The sequence below is a fragment of the Syngnathus floridae genome, chromosome 2, assembly GCF_059516105.1.
Source record: "Syngnathus floridae isolate MCC-2025c chromosome 2, RoL_Sflo_1.0, whole genome shotgun sequence".
Classification (NCBI taxonomy): Eukaryota; Metazoa; Chordata; class Actinopteri; order Syngnathiformes; family Syngnathidae; genus Syngnathus; species Syngnathus floridae.
In genome coordinates this window covers 9,755,225-9,769,198 of record NC_142414.1, presented here as the reverse complement: position 1 = coordinate 9,769,198, position 13,974 = coordinate 9,755,225, and the positions used below count along the sequence as shown (strand labels likewise).

The 13,974-nt window shown below is 40.1% G+C and overlaps 2 protein-coding genes across 3 annotated transcripts in view; one reads left to right on the top strand and one right to left on the bottom strand.

Moving 5' to 3' along the window:
- Positions 1-5,617, bottom strand: part of LOC148401633 (rho GTPase-activating protein 6-like) — a 33,253-nt gene extending 27,636 nt beyond the window's left edge. The window contains exon 1 of one of the 2 annotated variants that reach the window (XM_088369203.1): positions 4,981-5,617. In XM_088369203.1, coding sequence (XP_088225329.1) covers positions 4,981-5,460 — 480 coding nt within the window. In that variant the 5' untranslated portion in view covers positions 5,461-5,617. The remainder of the gene's footprint in view (positions 1-4,980) is intronic. The other variant, XM_088369201.1, reaches the window with a different exon arrangement.
- A 1,909-nt stretch (positions 5,618-7,526) lies between these two features.
- Positions 7,527-13,792, top strand: LOC148401632 (MSL complex subunit 3-like). The gene is made up of 14 exons (XM_088368812.1): positions 7,527-7,829; positions 8,535-8,617; positions 8,699-8,794; positions 8,944-9,035; positions 9,121-9,218; positions 9,382-9,510; positions 9,819-9,982; positions 10,063-10,221; positions 10,292-10,521; positions 10,617-10,706; positions 10,992-11,101; positions 11,577-11,676; positions 11,795-11,879; positions 13,596-13,792. Exons 1-14 carry the CDS (start codon positions 7,731-7,733, stop codon positions 13,693-13,695), a joined length of 1,635 nt encoding a protein of 544 aa, XP_088224938.1. The 5' UTR covers positions 7,527-7,730; the 3' UTR covers positions 13,696-13,792.
- Positions 13,793-13,974: the final 182 nt, after the last annotated feature.

Sequence of the window (13,974 nt, the reverse complement as noted above, 5' to 3'; positions counted from 1 at the left end):
GGTGGCAGCGTAAGGTAATCGGGCGGGGCATATCGGTCAGACTTGTAGTGCTGCCACACATCAGGTCCGAGGGACAGAATGAATTTATCGGATAGAGTGACTGTTGTGATTGACAAAACACATCGTGTTATTTAAGTTGAGCATAAGCATTTTTTTTCATTTTGTTGATACAAACAGCTCCTCATTGGGCCTCATTTTGTTTGTAGTCTTTTTGTTTTCATTACATAAAACATCTCATTTCTATTGCGTTCATACCGCTGAAAGATTTTGCACAGTGACGTATGGCTTATAAAGCACAAAGCCAGAGAAGCAGAGGAATTCCGATAATTTCATTACAAAGGGTATCATATGCAGCTCCTTGTTTGCCTGTTACAAATATTGACAATTCCTACCGCAGTACGATGCTAAATAATAACCCTAGGGTGATGAAACATATGATCTATTTTTCCTCCTTTTTTCTTTCTAAATTTTCGGGAGCTCCCATTCTCCAAACAGTCATTTAGGCACATAGGAATATTTATGGTTACCCTCCCAGCAGGGAAAATGGGAGTTCAACTTGGAAGTGACGCAAGCTTGTTATGAGAAAGACAGAGGGAGAGAAAGATAGAGAGAGTGAGAAAGACAAAGGCTTGCCTCTACGTAAATGTTCATTTCTTGTTTTAGCAAATCTCCAAATTTAGTTAAATCAATCCAACATCTAAAATTTATTTTTTTTTCTTAAATTCCAATCTGCTGTTCATCACATGTATTTGGCCATAAAACATATTATGTCCAGCTGTTTTTGTATCAGATACTTGGGAGTCAGGACAAAGAGGGCCTTGCACATGCTCGTAGAAGTGCACAGCTGCAGCCTATCCATATTTGTAACGTGATTCATCATTTGCAAAGCGTGTGCATGAACTTGTGTCCAGATGCAGAAGTGTGTTCAGCACTTCGGGTTTGCGCAGCTCATGCAAGATTGAGTGAAGCTAATTGGCGCCCTCTATTGGTCAGAGTTCATTAAATGCACTAGGAAAGACACATTGGTACTTGTGAATGAGTTCACCACCACCGTGGTGTGGCATTGAGTACGCCACAGAAAAATAAACAACATATTTAGCAAATCTTTTGGGTGCCCTCATTTTTGCCGTGCGTTGTGGCAAAAAAAGTATCCATTTGATGGCAATGAAGTATTAATAATGTGCTAACGTGGAAAAAAAACATAAATTGAAGCAGTCTTTTAGAGAAGCTGTTTGAGATTATTTAAAAATTCAACCACTAATGAAATATGATGGAAAAGCATGTGCTGAATTGAACAAACACATGTGCCTCCCATACATTTCAAACAAAACTGGCTTCTTGGACTTGGCTCAAAGTCTTCCTCTGCAGAACTACTTTTCTATTTTTAGCTGTGGTGTGCCTCACTTTGTTTTGCTTTCTCGCTGCCTGGCAGTTTCACAAGGAGGGAGGAAAGGTCCATCACTTTGCCTTACTTTGTGCCTGGAGCCATTACTATATTCTTGAAGTTTAATGGTAGTGTTTTCTGTATTTCCATATTCAGTAGCAAGAAAAACTGATTTGCAATGATATGATGAGCCAGTCTTTTCTTGAAAAAAAAAGTAAAAGATCTTATTTTCTTGAAAAAAATTAGTATCACCTTAAAATACAAATACATCAACATGATGGATGGATGGATGGATGGATGGATGGATGGATGGATGGATGGATGGATGGATGGATGGATGGATGGATGGATGGATGGATGGATGGATGGATGGATGGATGGATGGATGGATGGATGGATGGATGGATGGATGGATGGATGGATGGATGGATGGATGGATGGATGGATGGATGGATGGATGGATCTATCAGGACCAACCCAGGCGGATGGGTCAATTTGACCCAACTCTGGGTTGCTTTGTACAATAAATGGGTTGTGCGGTGCAAAACAACTTTTCAGCCCATTTTTTAACCCAAATTAGGTTGTTTTTAACTCAGCATTTTTAAGGGTGTGTGCACAATAATGTACAAGTTTATGGGTCAACGGACAGTAAATAGTAAAACAAACATATACAGGTAGAATGCACTGGTGACACAAAGCCGGAGAGGGGCATTAGGACCTATAGTGTCTCATCTTATAGCACCTCTGCTTGACACTTTGACCTAGAATTCCTTACAGATAAATATACAAGCCGCCACACTGAAAGCGATTGGAGTACAAGAATAAGTTCCGAATGCTCAGTAATGATTTCGCATAGACTTAATACTGCATGGCTGAGTTTACACTGAGTTTATCCTCAGATAACATTTGCTATTCATTGTTCATCTGTGAATTTTCTTTTGTGTTCCTGAGAAACAACCATGCAGACTGTGTTGTGTTTGGAAGTGTAAGATTTGGATTTCACTAATTGGGTTTGCTAGGTGAGGCAGATCAAATTTAGTGTGTGTGTGTGTGTGTGTGCGTGTGTGTACGTGTGTGTACGTGTGTGCGTCTGTGTGTGTAAGCAATGCCTTTCCTCTGACCCTTAACTAACCAGATCGAAAAGAACAGGGTCACTTTACTTTCAACATGCATACTCAAAACAAACAGGGATGTACACTTTTGGCCTTCAAGACTGTAAAAAAAGCAAACTATAAGATCACTGCTTTGTGTATTGATGATGAAATCCCGCACGTCTGCCCACTTGCTAGAGGGGAGCTTTAATCGACAACAGAAAGGGTCTCTGGGCGGATATTAATGTTTACTTTGCGCAAGTCTTCTATTCCAAGCCGTGCTTTTTCCCCTTCGTTGTTTAGAAAACATCCCAAAGGAGACGTGAGATCACCCACGTTGGGATGCTGCCAGACAAATCTCCAACAGCTCATCGAGACCCTCGTCAACACAAGTCTACTTATAGAATGTCGACTTTAGACAGTGGTGGAATGCACTCTGTCTACAACACCTTTCCTTTTCACAATGTATATTTTTCATGTCTTAAGAGTAAATTACACTACAATGAACCCTGAAGCCAAATATACAGTTTTTTGACAAATATATTTTTGCACAAGAACAAACCAGGGGCAAAATAGGCTGAGTGTTATTGCTTTCATGGTATAATCGATTATAGCAGCCAACTGCTTTTTCTGATGGCATCCCCTACACTGCTGCGTACTTGACTCATCTGTGTATTAGTGATCTTAATAACCTTATTTCTTGTTTGACGTATTAGTTTTTCAACAACAGCTGTCAGGTTTCCCAAACTGGTAGTTTTTCTGTATAAATCTCTATTGCTGCATACATTTAATACTGTCACAGGGGCAAAATATATGTAACTTAAGGTAGTTAAAAAAAATAAAGTAATATAATAATAATAATAATAATAATAATAATAATAATAATAATTTAGACCCCAAATAAAAAAATAAAAATAAAAGGTACATGCAACATCAACCGCAGATATTTATATATTTTATTTTACATGTTTTATATATTTTATATATAGATATAATTTATACTGTCTCCGCATAGACAACAAACTTTCTGGTCTGTAATTAAAATGAACATGCCAGTTACTGTAAGTCAGTTAAACTTTTCCGTTTTGTCTCGCATGTGTAATCTGTACGTTAAGACCGAATGTGAGTGTTAAAAAGTGAAAAGAAATTTGTTTCTGAATGCAGGAGGAGGCAAAGGGAGACTCAGGTGAAGTAAAGTGATTATTCTAAAATCTTATTTAACATTGACAGAAATACAATTGACTCTTGTTACAGTCAACCAAAGTTTGTAATACATTGTCATCTAGTGGTCTTCTTGTGTCACTGCAGTATCTTACTACGTCATTTTATCAATTTATTATAATTTTCCAGCAATTACATGAAGTGTTAGCGTCCGTGATGTATTTCATTTTAAAGCAAATATTCCACTCTCATATTCATATGAACTCATATTCACTTCTGAGGACAATTTCATGAATGATTGGTTTAATATTTAATAAATAAAACAGTTATGTGATATCACAAAACCGTTGCACACCGTGAAACTCAAACAATTCTACAATAACATGATACTGTACAGTCTGCAGGGCATTTGTTTTTTTTAGTTCAGACTCGACCAATCATGCCAAAGTGATAGCCTTGTTATCCTCAATGGACCCATTGCAGAGTGAAAAGAGGAGGGGTGACAGCAGCATGGAAAACTGAGATTTAACAGAGGGTAACAAAAAAATGAGACCATCTCAACTGCACCAAGAGAAGGAAAGGGAAAATGGCCATAGCAAAGCTGTTGAGAACCTCTCTGGAACAGGAAGCGGTATAAAAAAATGTCAAGAGCTGCGTGGTTTTTGACCCGACGCCCCCTCCCAAGCGTGAGAACCAAGTCCTTTAAGACCTTCCCAACACAAGCACCCGCACACGTGCACACTCTCACACACACTATAAAGCCGTAAACAAAGAGGGAAAAAGCACCAAACCAACAAGGGTCTGCAAAACAAGTGGGAAACCAATCATACCTTTCAACTAGTGCGTGTGGACTTGTGCCAACTATGCAACTGATAAAGCCCCCCTGCTAAAAATAAGCATCCAAAGTATGTTTTGGGAAAGATTTCATTCTAAGCCTCGATTTCAGTCTGCTTGATACCCAATCCCCTCTATGAGTGCAGCACTGGGTGAAAATGCCATTTGTGTGCTTCAATGCACCTTTAGTTGAAAATAATTAAACCTTTAAAGCATCGTAAGAGATTATTTGGCTCACCCCAGAGAATGACTTCTATGACATTGTTAGAACAGCCCTCCTCGTCCTCTCACACATTGTGGTAATAGCCAATATACCGTTGCTCAAGACAACTGCTGTGATGCAGCTTCCATGTGCAGATTCCAGAGAAAACTGTGTGCGAGTATACGTGTGCGTGCGTGTTGTGTCACAAGTGCAACCGGCATGGTAATCTAAAAAAATAATAATAATAATACTAGTTTTAAATTTGGAATTAAATGTGGTCAATAGTGTATTGCGCGTGAGACCGTTACCTCTGGTTTCCACGCGACGCCAGCATGCGAGCTCGGTGGCTGGGTCCGCCTCTGGAGCCACCTCCGAGGCGAGAAGAGCGCACCGGTACTGCCGGGCGGCGTGAACCCAGAGCCTCGCACATGGAGTGGTAAATCTCCGGTCGTGCTCCGTTTGGAACCCTTCGCAACCTCGTAGTCAAAGTCAAAGTTGGACGATGGGAACACGTCCAAAGGTATAGAGGGAGAAGAGATAGATGGCGCGATGGGTTCTTTGCGCGTTAAAGTTTTGGTGCGCGTAAACAGTTTTGAGGACGCACCTGCGTCCTGGACAGTAAATCCGGACAACTGCGCGACATTTGCACCTTCGGTCCCGGTGCCGTATTGTCTGATGATGGCAGGGTCCAGACTCCTGGTTTGCCGCAGCCTCTGTTTGGTTATAGCCTTCGATGATGGAGAGGAGCAGGAAAAGACGCTGTTCAAAAGTCCCTGTGCCGCAGACATGGCTCCTTCTTATTTTTTTTATTTTTTTGGAGGGACCTGTTCAATACGCTTTCATCAGGCTCCACAGTGGGGCTTGTACAGAAAATCTCAGTTGGTAAACCGAGGAGGAGTCAGATGGAGCCACATTTGGTTGCAAAGAAAAGTTGCGCGAGTTCATCCGGGCGGCGGTCATGCTCAAGTTGAAGTGAAAATTGAAGCAAACACTTTGAGAATGTTAAGTCGGGAGGGAGGCAACCCTGTAGAATTGCATTGTGTGTCTCCTCCCTCCCTCCATCCTATCAATTCCACACTCACAAAATAAATAAATACTGTAGGGCATAGGTGTCAAACTCAAGGTGCGGGGGCCCAGATACGGCCCGCTGATGATAAAAGCTGAGATAGAATTGGCCCGTCTAAAATCAGTTTGAAATACCGTGAAAACAGCCAAAGCCACAAAATAAAAGCAAAGTACATGGAAATACCAACTGATCCATTTTGTTATGAAATTTAGAATCTTATTAATATAGAGAATCTATTGTTCCAATATTGCAGTTTAACAACCACAATACTTAGAGTCCAGTTTGTCTACCCCGTGAGTCAGGATATTGGAGTCCATCTCAATTTACCAGTTTGTAGACCTTGCATGGAAAACAATGACTGCAAAATAGTAATACGAGTGTTAAATAAGCACAGGCAGTTTCTGGAAAACAAATAGCTTGGACTTCACCTCAAGTCCTCGCGCCCGTTCTGTTGAGTGCTATATACACACCATATTTGGTAAACAATAGCAGAGCAGAACAGCCTGAAACCATTGAAAGCTGAATGAGTGATTCGCTACAGCTGCACATGCTTTTATGCCCTGGGGTCAGTGTTACTTTGCAATGTCCGAGAACGTCTGGCAGATTTGAATGTGTAAGGGTCACCAGTTTAGGAACAAACGAAATCTAATTACTGATCGGCCTACTTTTGGAACATGAAACAGTATACTTAGCGTCTGCTGCATAGTTCCATTTGTTAAAGCAAACATTTAAAATTGAGTACACTCAAAAGTCAAAATATTTGGTACACCTGCACAATTAGATAATAGCCACAACAAATATTGCATACAAAAGGTGATGATGGTAAATCTAAACTACAAAGATTATTTATTAAAATTCGTTAAACACCCAGATGTATTGGCTATAGTATTGTCCAAATTGTTATCCTATCGTGGTGTTTAAAGTATTGTATTGTATTTATTACATTGTATTGTATTGTTTTTTATACATTTGAAAAAAAAAAACAGAAAGCAAAAACTAGTGATGGGAAAATGAACCCTCATGAACTAGTTGTTGTATTCTTTGACTCCTCGAATGTTAGTTTAAAGTGAGGGTTTTAAGAAATGGCAAGTCAGTGGGCTTTCAGCTCTTCAGTGAACAGAGAGTGCCATCTAGAGGTCTAAGTAAACACAATGGGTTCGTGAATCATCTTGAAGCTTCATTTGCCCATCTTTACGTAAAACAGTTTCATGTATTCACAAATGTAAATTGTCAACTATAAATTAGTTTTTATAGATTGGTTTATTAACATTTCAAAAACCAGAAGCCATTCATATACAAATGTGATTGCACTTTAGTTTACATATTAAAATGTTTAGATATTAAAATGTGAGTTTTTGCATGATTTGAATGAGGCAAAATAACGTGCTTTTTCTCTCGAATATATTGTTATAATCATTTGTTTCAGACGTAATCATTTTCTGTATAAAAATTACATTTGGTGTTCAAAAAGTCTTTTTCAAACTTGAGTCTTATAATCAGGGTCGTCTTATAGTCGGGCCAATACGGTAAGTGCAGATTTACGTTCTATATCCGATTTTAAAAATAAGAAAGCTGGAAAAACAGAAGAATAGTGTGCTCCTCTCCCATAGTTTTTTATCCGAACGCAGCCAGCACTGGCGCACCGTGTCTTCAGTCGGACTGTCAAGTGCGCGCAACCGGCACTCCGTTTTTTGGTGCGCTCAGAATTTCAGGACGGAAAGTTAGTGCGCTCTTCGCGGATATTTTTGAACGCACCCTACATTTCCGGGTGTGATGCGGAAGTTACGACACGCTTTGAAGTCAACGACAGAAGCACGAAGAAGCTTCCCAACAGCGCCATCCCTCCACGCATTATTTGTTTGTTTTTTTGTGATGAAAAACAGAGGGAGAGTCCCATCTCCCCCTCATAGGAGTGTGTTTGAGAAAGATCGTCTTGATAATTATGTTGGATTTTGAATTGATACGTCTTCTCTCACACGGAGCCATGAACAAATGAATTCGCGGGGTATGAAATTTAGATTCCAAAAAGGAGAACGAGTGCTGTGCTTCGAACCCGATCCAACCAAGGCTAAAGTCTTGTATGACGCAAAGGTAACAGTCACCGTATGCATCTATTTAAATTATTATTCTCAATGTAGTTAATTCCACAACGGTTTGAATGCTCAAGAATCAATGACCACCTACTTATGCCACGATCCTCTTAGCCGGTCTACTGGCGAATATGTATCCAGGACCATTTATGTTTGCGCCATTTCATTCCAAACAATACGAATGTTTTTTCTCCGTTTTTTTAAGTGCTGCAGTTTACATGACATAGAGTGTATTCCTGGCAACATTAATTAATTTAAACGTAGCTCCTTTGCTTAGATCGCGACAATATGTCTCAGCTAAACCCAACTAACGCCTTTCCTTTAGCCTGCACCAATCGAGATGTTATTTTACTCTCATAAACAGGAGTGATAAGTTGCCAATACCTTAAGAGCTTCTTAACTTTCACCAATTCTTTAAGAAAACGTTGCTTTTTTCTGTGATCACGACGTAACAGCTGCAGACCCGTCCCCCAGCGTTGTAAATCTATGTAAATATACAAAGACCTGCAAAAGATGTGCACTTTGTCACGTTGCAACCACAAACGTACATATATTTTATTGTGAAGTGGAAAGTTAGACGTTTTTCATACTATTTTATGAATAAATATGACAGATGTGGCCAGCAAAAATATTCATCCTCCCTCATTGTGGAGTTGAGATCAAGGTTTCCTCAAACAATATTATCAAATTCATTTCATCTTTACAGGTCCTTGATATAATAATAGGCAAGGATGAACATGGAAGGCGAATCCCAAAGTACTTGATTCACTTTAACGGTTGGAGCAGAAGGTAATCAATCAGATTGTGCAACATTGTACCCTTAGCTGTAATACAACTAATGTATCTGTGAAAATGTGTGTTTGTCTTTAGCTGGGATCGTTGGGCTGCTGAGGATCATGTCCTAAGGGACACTAAGGAAAGCCGCAAATTGCAACGTAAACTGGCACGTGAAGCACTTGGTCGCATGTAAGTATGGACACTTCCATTTTTTCATGTCGTAGTTGTTCTGTTTGACTGCATGCACAGTCTTGTTTCTTTGTGTGTCTTTATATTTTGATAAAAATGTGACTAAAATATGTTTGAAAAAAATAATCTTGGTTCTTTGTGGGTGGTAGGAAGAAAAAGGGATGGGCAAAGAGGCGACATCCTTCTGGTACTAAACCCTCACTCAAGACACTTCCTAAGGAGGATGACAGTGATGACACATGTGAGAAGTCTCACTCTGCTCCCATTTGCTTGCACTCAGTCTCTCGCTACAATCAAATTAATGCCATTTGTCAAATTGTCCCAAGGCTTGATTTCATCTTCTGGCAGCAGTGAGGGCGACGGTTCTGAAGCCGAGTCTTCGAATAGTGGAGACACTACCTTCTCTGAGGACATCAACAAAATGGTGAATAACAATCGCAGACTGAGAGAGCTTAAAGATTAAATATTGTTGGATCCATACCACATCTTCACTGCTTTACACTGCACTGATTCGCATATGATTGTTGCCCAGAGAACATTCTTTTCGTCATTTGAGAAAAAAAAATCCTTTTTTTTTGTTGTTGCAGAAAGTCGAACCTGATATCAATCTCAAGAAGGAAAGCGAGGAGAGGATTGTACATGTTGACATCAATATTCCAGATATCCTCAAGAAAAAATTGGAGGATGACTGCTTTTACATCAATAAGCGGAAAAAGGTATTTCAAACTGTAAATTTTCTAGGGGAAACTTGACGGGTCCCACTTTGTTGTACTAAAATGACAATTTAAGTTGATTTGATATGGTCACCTCAGATCATGTACATGGAAAAACCAATTGTTATTTATTTATTATGAAGAATTTTCTGGCATGTGGTAATGTGATAACATTTTCAGTGTGTTTAATATTATGGGGACTATAATACATTTATTTTGGATCTCCAGGACCCCATTAAAAATTGTTAGTCTTGCAGAAGAGTTTGAGTTCACAATGTTAACTCCATTCAAAACATTTTTTTCCTTTGTAGTTGGTGATGGTTCCTTGTCAAACGAATGTTGTGCAAATCTTGGAGTCTTATGTAAAGCACTTTACAATCAACAAGGCTTTCATGGCTAATGAGCGGTACAGAAGGCAGCAACAGCAAAATACGACACAGAGCAGCAGCCCACAGCCAATCCCTCCAGAGAAGAAGTATTACAAAATATTTTGTGGACTTGGCTGACCTATAAATGCAACGATGAGTCATAACTTTTTATTTTGTTTTTACCAAGTGAGGAGCTGTGTAAGGAAATGGTTGATGGCCTGAGGATCACATTTGACTTCACTCTACCCATGATCCTCCTCTATCCATGTGAGCAAGCTCAGTTCAAAAAAGTTAGCTCTTCACGCTTTTTCCTGGCAGTCAATGAAGGATCTCCCTGCCCCAGCATGTAAGTGGAATCTAAAAATCAAATTGAGGAGATACGGGGTGGCTGACACGTCATTTGTCTGTCCTACAAGCACCCAGCGAGAACGCAGTCCCAGCCCAGCAGGTCACAACCCTCTCACACCTCAATCAACAGACAGCCAGCCAGCCCTGAGTGACGTTTCGACTACCACACCAACTGCGCCCACCCCAAAGCGTCGCCGCCACCCTGACATGGACTGTATCTCCTACCAGTCCCAGTCGCTCAGGCGTTCTACCAGGAACACACCTGGGGGAGAACGACCAGCTGAAGGGAGCAGTGGCGGTAAATACATTTCAGTGGATGTCTAGTGGTCCGGAGTAGCATCTATTCCTGAACTATTTCTCTCAAATGATCGCTTTTGGTTACGAATGACACAGGCGGAGGCAGTTCCGCAGCGTCACCTCAACTCAAACGCCGCTTGATCGACAGCTCATTGCAGTCAAAATTCATCCTCAACCTTGACAGAAGTAAGTGAACAGCCTTTCAAAGTATCCATAAAAAAAAATAGTACGCCATCGGTTCATGAACTAAACTTTGCACAAGTTTCGGAATGCAGATTGCATTAGTGTATTATAAAATGTATATCTGATTTTGTTTTTGTACTAACATGTTTCACCCAGTAGGTGGTGTAAGACCACTTGTAGTTGCCAAGTAGATGCTATTAGGGAAGTGCAGAATGTCACTTGAGTTAAGTTTTGGTCACATCACTTCATTTTAGGTGATTTCTACAAAATGTTATCTTCTTTATGCAGAAACTCCCGTACACAGTGGTTCATCCTCCCCTTTGCCTTTGACTCCAAGCAAAGAACGAAGTGGACCTTTTCATGGCCTTGAGAGCAGGCGAAATAATGAGCTTAATGAGGTGACAAATCGTTGCGTGATCTTGTAATTGAGTAAGATAGGGAGCAGTATGTTGTCAATTCTTGGACATTCACGGTTTTGCAAAGGCGAATTTACCCTGTTTGCAGATATTCTGAACTGAATTCTCAAATGTCACGCCTACTTGTGATTTTCATGAAAAAACAGTAAACATTACAGGATTCCTTCACAAGTATAGAAAAGTATGGAATTTTTAATTCCAGGTGTAGAAAAGTATTGATAATGGAAACTTGTCTGGTGAAATATTCACCTTTCCAAAGGAGTCTAAACAGATGAATTTTCTAAAACAAAAAAAATATGAATGTCTACAGATCAATCTTTTTTAAGGAGCTTAGAAATGCAAGCTACAATTTTTCCGTTGAATTTTTATTATTTATTAAAGCCATGATTTCACTCTTGCACACAGCAGCTATTTGATGTCAGGTCATATAAGACTCTCCCATTATCCTATCTATCAGGTATTGAGTTGGAGGCTGACACCTGATAACTATCCCTTAAGTGACCAGCCTCCACCACCGTCCTACCTGTACGGAGTACAGCACCTTCTGCGACTTTTTGGTTGGTTATTGTGTCCCTGTTTTTCCAATCACTTGATGCAATTTATTGCAGCCGCTTAAAAAATATATTTTTGTCTGTGTTATCGGAACCCTGCATCCTGTTTGCCTTATTTATCCAGTGAAGCTTCCTGAGATCCTTGGAAAGATGCAGATCCCTGAAAGGAATCTAAGAGCCTTGGTCAAACATCTTGAGCTCTTTCTCAGGTAACATATCCATCTTCCTACGTGTCCCTGAAAATCTGGAAAATGAAAATCTGGAAAAAACGATTTTCCAGTCAGAGAAAAGACATGAAAAATGAAAGAGACAAAAGTGAATGTCCTGGAAAAACTTGTTATTCAAACAAATAAAAACAAATGAAGCATTTAGGAAAGAAATAACCAAAAACATGCTTGGTAGGCCAATTGAGCACTCCAAATTGCCCTTAGGTGTGAGTGCGGATGGTTGTTCGTCTCTGTGTTCCCTGCGATTGGCTGGCAACTGGTTCAGGGTGTCCCCCCGCCTACTGTCAGATGACAGCTGGGATAGGCTCCAGCACACCCGCGACCCCTGTGGGGACAAAGCGGTACAGAAAATGGATGAATGGATAAAAACTAACTCGCTCAGAAAAAAAAATTGAAATGTTCTAAATTGGAAAATAAGTGTGATAAAATTTTCAAAACTAACCCTGGATTAGACCTGGGGAGGGCACATGTAATATATTATTGTACAGTGTTTTGTCAGGGAGACAAGTATGAAAAATCATGGGTAAGTGTAAGAAAATGAGAGCATGAGTGGATCCTAGGAAAGGACAGAGCATGTGTTAGCAGGAGGGAGATGAGTGGGTGTTACACAAGCGTAGGGAGTCTAATCTTTAAATCCTCCCGAGCGATCTTCAGTTGAGCCGCTCCCAAACCTAAGGGATTTGCTTCTCTCAGTCTCTAATCAAACACACACATTACTGCCTTCTGCCACCGTGTTGTGCTGTGGAGCAGAATTCAATGCAAACCACATATTCAGCATAAGATTTCTGTCTGGCCGAGAGAGTCCAAACTACCTCTGGTCCCCAACGCAGCAATTAAAGACATCTTTGAACAAACCAGAGATAAAAAACAGTAGATGGTGGTAGTGATGTACATAAAAGGAGCTCACCTCCAACACGCTTCTCATTTTTTTCAGGATAGAGGACTTAAATGTCGCAGTCTCACTACGAGATTTTCACAATCATCAGATGAAACCATTCCATAATGGTTTTAAGAGAGGTGTGTCCTCTTGTTCAGCTGCGGAGTAAGCATAGTTTAATTTTCTGCAGAGAATTTGAAAATAAACAATTTAGTCTTTCTAAATTTCCACTAAATATAAACTATAATAACAGAAGTTCGTAGAAATCTACCTAATCCAAATAAATAACAAAAATAAAATTGATTTTGATTTCTTTATGTTTCTGAGGCTGATAATGGGTGTGGTTGCTCATGGGAAAAGGAGATCATAGATTTTTTTGTGGTTCCCCATGTTTAAACAAAAGTGGGGTCTTTCTCACATTGTCATCCTTGCCATTTGGTTGCCTTCTCTGTCAGTTGCCATCAAAACTTTCTGTGGTTCTTCTGTATAATTTGTTTGCATTGAGATTAGGAGGACCGGTGGAGCTAAGATGAGATGGCAAGATTTAGAGGATTTGGCCGAGTAGCGGATACTAAGAAGATTCCGGATTAGTTTTTCCGTGCAACTGATTAGATGGGAGGCAGAGGGGGCGGGAAAGGGTGGGTCCATGTTTCGTCTGTATGGCCATAGAGGAGGATTTGTATCTGCTAAGGCATTGGTTGAATGCGAACACATCAATATCGGGGACTATAGGAAATCAAAATCCAGTGAGGCAATTCATGCATTTGCCGTATGTCAGCACATTCAACATGTTGAATATCGTATTTTCTTTTTTTATATAGGTTTCTGGCTGAGTTCCATGAGGATTTCTTTCCCGAGTCTTCTTATGTGTCAGCGTCCGAGGCTCACAATAACATGAAGCAACCAAGGCCTCTTTACTGAAAACTGCAGATGCTTTTTCCCTTCTTTTTCTTGTCTTCACACCTTCTCAGTATATCTTTGAGAAATAAAAAGTATGGAGGTAGCTGCTACAATAGAACTCCTGTGTTCTCAATTTCCATGCCTGTCAAGTCATCTCAAAATACACTATCGGCATTGGGGCCCCCAGAGGACACAATCTTACTGTAACGGGATTTCACCAAAATGCCACCATGAGGTTGGGAGTACAGATTTGTCTAGTTCCAAGTGAGAGAATGGTTGCTTGCACAATGTTGTTACAAG